Source organism: Alligator sinensis, unplaced genomic scaffold (assembly GCF_000455745.1).
Source record: "Alligator sinensis unplaced genomic scaffold, ASM45574v1 scaffold822_1, whole genome shotgun sequence".
Taxonomy (NCBI): Eukaryota; Metazoa; Chordata; order Crocodylia; family Alligatoridae; genus Alligator; species Alligator sinensis.
The window spans coordinates 667,623-673,383 of record NW_005842638.1 but is presented as its reverse complement, the minus strand read 5'-3'; the positions used below and the strand labels follow the sequence as shown (position 1 = coordinate 673,383).

The following is a 5,761-nucleotide window of genomic DNA, read 5'->3' as shown; positions in this document are numbered from 1 at the left end:
CTCCCTTTTTTGAAAATGGGGACCACATTGGCCATTTTCCAGTCCTCTGGCACCACACCAGAGCACCACGAGCGCTCATAAAGCCATGCCAGGGGTCCCGCAATGACCTCTGCTAATTCCCTCAGTGCTCTGGGGTGGAGGTCATCGGGACCAGCTGATTTAAATACGTCCAGTCCCTCCAGAAGTTCCCTGACTAGATCCTCACTGACCCTAGGCCTGGGTGAGCCTCCTCTGGGCCCTGAGGGGGTTCCAGTGGATGAATTCATCTGGTCCCTGTTGAGGAAAATGGAGGCAAAGAAATCATTAAATAGGTTAGCCTTGTTGTCTGGTGCAACAACCAGATTTCCTAGCGTGTCTTGCAGAGGCCCCATGTTACCGGGTACCTTCTTTTTGCCCCCTATGTATTTAAAAAAGGACTTCTTGTTGTCCTTGATCTGGGTAGCTAGTCCCAGTTCCATCTGTATCTTTGCCTTCCTGACCACCCCCCCTGCAGCCCCGAGCAAACGAGGTATAGTCTTCTCTGGTGATGGCCCCTCCCTTTCATTGGGTGTACGCCTCCCTTTTAGCTAGGAGATGTTCCCGTATGCTTTTGGTGAGCCATAGGCGCTTTTGAGCCCTCTTGCCCCCTTTGACCCTTGTTGGGATTACCTCCCTTTGGGCATGGAGGATCGTCTCCTTAAGGAATGACCACTCCTCTTGGACACCCGACTCCCCTCCTCTCCGGGACCTCAGTACTTCCCCAACTGTCCTTCTTACCTCATTGAAATCTGCCCTCCTGAGGTCCAGGACTGCTGCCTTGCTGCTGGCTTTTGCCACCTTGCGCTGGATGGTGAATTCCAGCAGGCGATTATCGCTGTCGCCCAGGTGGTCAAGCACCCACATTCCCCCACGAGGTTGTCGCCTGTGGCCAGCACCAGATCCAACAAAGTGTCTCCCTTGATGGGGCCGTGCACCTCCTGAGTTAGATGGAGGTCCTGTATCTCAGCTAGGAACTTATGTGAGCGGTCAGACCTGGCTGACTGCTCTTCCCGGCAGATGTCTGGAAAGTTCAGGTCCCCCATGATGACCACGTCTTTTGACCTAACTACCTCCATGAGCTGACTTAAGAATTTCCAGTCTAGCTCTTCCCCTTGGTTGGGTGGCCTGTAGTAGACCCCCGCTGTTAAGTCCCTTTCCCCTTGACTTCCTTGTATTCTAACGCAGAGCACTTCAGTGTGCCCCTCATCTGACCTTGTGCTACTAGATGAGGATGTGTATTTCTCCTTGATGTAGAGCGCCACTCCCCCACCTTTCCTCCCTGTCCTGTCCCTCCTGTACATCCTATAGCCCTTGATATTCACCACCCAGTCGTGAAATATGGTTGGGTCCCAGCATATTTCTGTGAGCCCCACTATGTTGGGCTTGGTGTCAGCTAGCAAGAGGGCAAATTCCTCCTGCTTGTTCCCCATACTACGAGCGTTTGTGTAGAGGCATTTAAGGACTCCTGAAGATGTGTGCACTGGCCCCCTAATCTCAGTACTACCCAGGCCTCTGTTGCTTACTTGGGTATTTGTTCTGCTCATTGTCAGTCTAGGCTGGGCTGTTCTTGTGGTGTCTCTTGGTTTTTTGGTTCAAGGCTTCCTCCGTCCTTGTCTTCCCCATTCCCCAATGAGCCTAGTTTAAAGCCCATCAGAGGAGATCTGCCAACCTAGAAGAGAACACACGCTTACCTTTGGGGGAAAGGTGAAGCCCATCCCACCCGAGCATGTCTCTCATTGTGATGTGCATGTCGTTGTCTAGGAAGCCAAAGCCTGCCTCGAGACACCATTCCCGAAGCTGCCAGTTGGTCTCTCTGATGCAGGTCTCATGTCATCTTCTATGTCTGCTCACTGGTAGAACAGAGGAGAATACCACCTGTGCTCCTATCTCCCTCAGCACGTGCCCCCCACCCCCCAGAGTATGGTAGTCCATCATCAGGTGATCAGGGCTTCTTCTGGCCGCATCATTAGTACCCACATGGATTAGAACCATGGGGTAGTAGTCAGTGGGCTGGATCATGGCCTGGATCATCCCCGTCATGTCCCAAATCTTTGCTCCGGGGAGGCAGTACACCTCGCGTATTGAGGGGTCCTGGCGACAGATGGGGCCCTCCGTACCTCTCAGGATGGAGTCGTCTATGATGATCACTCAACTCCTCCGGGTCTGCTTGGCTCCTTCGGCCTGCTTGGAGCATGAAGAGAGTGGAGTTGCCTCCACACTGGAGGTTTCCTCCTCTCCTTCCTTCTTGTCAGAGCCTCATACTTGTTATTCATCTGGACTGGAGGAACTGGTACTGCTTTGCTGTGAGCAACCCTGGTTCTGGTTGTGACTGTCTGCCACTCAGCGGTGGAGGGCACCTTCCGGGGTGCTTCTTCCTTGTGTGCATGGTCCTGCAGGGAAAGGAAATAACCAGCAATTTCATCCTCCGCCTCCCTGATTCCCCTCAGCCTACTAACCTCCTCCTGGAGCTCCCTCACCTGTGCCTCCAGGGCCCTAAGATGGGCACCTGCAGGACAGGTGTGGGGGCCCCCAGTCCCTGCTCCCTGGCCCTGTTGGGCATCCCCCGCAGGCTGGGGGGGCAGGTGGACACCAGGCCCCCCGTGGGCTCTGTCTGGGTGGAGGCCTCAGACAAACCCCTGGCAGGCAGCGCCCCCCGGACAGAGGCCCTAGCAGCACTCTGCGTCCACACCATTGTATAAGTTGCTGTTTACTTAGAGTTTTGTGTGCTGCCTTCACCCTACCCTTACAGGAGTCTCCCTCCTGCCCCTTCCTGCCTGCCGTCCAGTGTGAACACTGGCGCTCTCTTACAGAGTGCGCCTGTTTGCGCGCTCTGTTTGCGTGGCATGGCTCGGGAGTGCGGATCCCTACCGGCTCAGCTAAAAGGGATCTGGGGGGGCTTCCCCTCTGGATCCAGCTCAGCTGTGCCGGGTCCCTCTGCCCCACTTACCTTCGGGAGATCAGCTGTTGCTGCCCCCACTGCTGGCTCCGCAGCTGTTGCATCCGCTTCCGGTCTGGTAAGGAGGCACACGTGTGTGCAGGACGCACGTGTCCCTAGATCCCTCCTCGCCTCTATGCTTCTGGCTCCTGAGTGCCAGAAGCTGCATCAAACCGTGGCTTTTACAGGCTGTGGTTTGAAATTCCCACCACTGCCCCAACAGCCAATCAGGCACTCCGGCTTTTTGGAAGTGCCTGCCAGCAGTCCCGCCCCCTACACTCCCCACTGGGGGGATCTGGTGCCTCCGGAGCCTGTTCCCCAAGGGTTAACCCTGGGGGTGCTCCCTAGCTTGGGGGGACAATCTCCCCTAGTCCTCTCCCTGTTTGTGCACACTGTTCATGCAGCACAGCTCCCTACTGGCTCAGCTAAAAGAGATCTGGGGGGTTTCCCCTCCGGATCTGGCTCAGCTGTGCTGGGTCCCTCTGCCTCACTTACCTTTGGGGGATCAGCTGTTGCTGCCCCTGCTGCTGGCTCCGCTGCTGCTGCGTCCGCCTCTGCCTCGGGTCTAGTAAGGGGGCACACGTGTGCACGGGATGCACATGTGTCTAGATCCGCTCTCGCCTCACTGCTCCTGGCTCCCGAGTGCTGGAAGCTGCATCAAACCGCAGCTTTTAAAGGCCGCAGTTTGAAATCCCCGCCACTGCCCCAACAGCCAATCAGGTGCTCTGGCTTCCCCTGCTGCCTTCTGGGAGTTGTAGTACAGTTCATTCCTCCAGTCCCCTGGAGGCTTCTGGGAGTTTCAGTTTAATTTACAACATGACAGTACATGACATTCAACATCACAGTACATTACAATACTTAAAAGTTGAAGCTAAAGATCCAGGAAAGAATATTAATTTCTGTTTCAGTAGATGCGTCTACACATGCTCTTGACTGCACAGTTGGTACTGCCCAGTTATTTAGTACCAATGCTTTACCAAATACTAAATGCCTACAGAGTTACCCGACAGTACTGCCCAGTCCCAGCAGTACACGGGTCATTTTCACCTTACTGTGCAGTAGTGGCAGCGTCATGGTTAGTGCCTGCCAATGCAACATCACAGTAGCAATGAGCTACATCACCATAGCTTGTCACTACAGCAACATAGTGTCTCATGTAGATATGCCCAATGAAGGTGAAACCATGGAAAAATGAAACAAAAGATGATGAGGCTAAATGGACTGCGAGAAAAGTCACTAATTAAATATTGGTAAATCATTATAATATCGTACCTTTGTCTCCCTTTTTTCCTTTTGGGCCATCTCTTCCATCTCTGCTTGGTAAACCACTGATCCCAGGAACAGCACAGTGAATGAGAGGGCATGTCTGCATTTTTTCCTCAGGACTGTTTATATTTTCTAAACTTGTTGCAATCATCAGTGACATTCCCAGCACCAGGGTTTCGAAAGATTGAAGGATGTTCATTGCTAATACCACAGTTCCGTAAAAACTCAACCAGAATTCATTGCATAAGCCTCTCTGCTTACACTGTTTCAGTGTGATGTTCTTGCAGTGTATCAAAGATATACCCCTCTCAGGTCAGGATTATTAGGGCCTGGATCTCATTTATAGTAGGGCCCTTTCACACCACTGTCAGGGAGAAACTGAGGGGAGATTTCTGAAAGCCCTTTAGACCTTGTTTATTGCTTGTGAGTTGAGAGTCAGAAAGATTTGGAAGTTCATTTCAAGCACCTCATGCTGAGCCTTATATGTATGTAATCTGAATCAGATAAAATTCTTAAGCCTATAGAAGGAGGCTGGCAATATTGCAGCAGCTGGACTTCTCAAGAGACTTTCAAATACACTATTACATCAGTTTACTCCAGAAATATAGTCTTTTCATTTCTGGTCTCTGATGGAAACTTGAGAGTCAGAGTCAAATGGATATGAAATGAAATGAAATGGGGAACAAAGGAATAAAAAATTATATGAGTGCTTTAGACAAAATGCTTGGTTCAGAATTCGTGGCCATTTTAAAGAAAAGTTCAGGGTGAGAAGGATGGACATTGTATGAAGGGGTTCATCCAACCTTAGACCCTTTTATTTATATGAACAAAAGAACCTCCATGGGACTTACAAGATAAAGGTTTGACTGATACTTAGAAGTATGTTGCATGAAATATTTCTCAGAGCTATTTTCCATTGGATCCCCTTGACAATTCAAAGTAGGTTTTTTGTTCCATTTTGTTTTAAATGTACCAGGGGCTCTGTCCTCTTCAATCACTGATAGGGCAAATACACACAAGCACGCACGTGGCTCTTGTCCCACCTCAAACCCCTTTGAGGCGGGGCAACAGGCACATGTGGGAATGAAAAAATGTTCCTTGTGCTGCAAGTTTCCAGTGCGGGGAGAAAATTAGACCTCTGGATATCCAGGGGCTGCCAGAGCGTCTCTATAGTTGGCCCCTCACCCTGGTGCTGAAACATGTGGTGGGCCAGGCTGCATGTTTCAGCACCAGGGCTCTGGTGCTGGTGAGGAAGGGGTTGGGTGGGTCTGAGGAGGGGAGGACCATGAGGAGGAACCCCCAACAGCTAGTTTCCAGTGCGGGGAGAAAATTAGACCTCTGGATATCCAGGGGCTGCCAGAGCGTCTCTATAGTTGGCCCCTCACCCTGGTGCTGAAACATGTGGTGGGCCAGGCTGCATGTTTCAGCACCAGGGCTCTGGTGCTGGTGAGGAAGGGGTTGGGTGGGTCTGAGGAGGGGAGGACCATGAGGAGGAACCCCCAACAGCTCCGCCCACTCCCCCAGCCCCCCAGCCCTTGCTGG

The 5,761-nt window shown here is 52.1% G+C and overlaps 1 protein-coding gene and 1 long non-coding RNA gene across 2 annotated transcripts in view; both read right to left on the bottom strand.

The window, feature by feature from the left end:
* The window catches only part of LOC102380201 (pulmonary surfactant-associated protein A-like), a 49,879-nt gene extending 45,461 nt beyond the window's left edge, over window positions 1–4,418 (bottom strand). The window contains 1 exon segment of the mRNA XM_025215256.1: window positions 4,226–4,418. Coding sequence (XP_025071041.1) covers window positions 4,226–4,418 — 193 coding nt within the window.
* On the bottom strand, window positions 1,809–4,216 carry LOC112551870. The gene is made up of 3 exons (XR_003096201.1): window positions 3,449–4,216; window positions 2,136–2,408; window positions 1,809–1,868 (listed from the first exon to the last, which is right to left on the bottom strand). It is a non-coding gene; the product is annotated as an uncharacterized LOC112551870 (long non-coding RNA).
* Window positions 4,419–5,761: the final 1,343 nt, after the last annotated feature.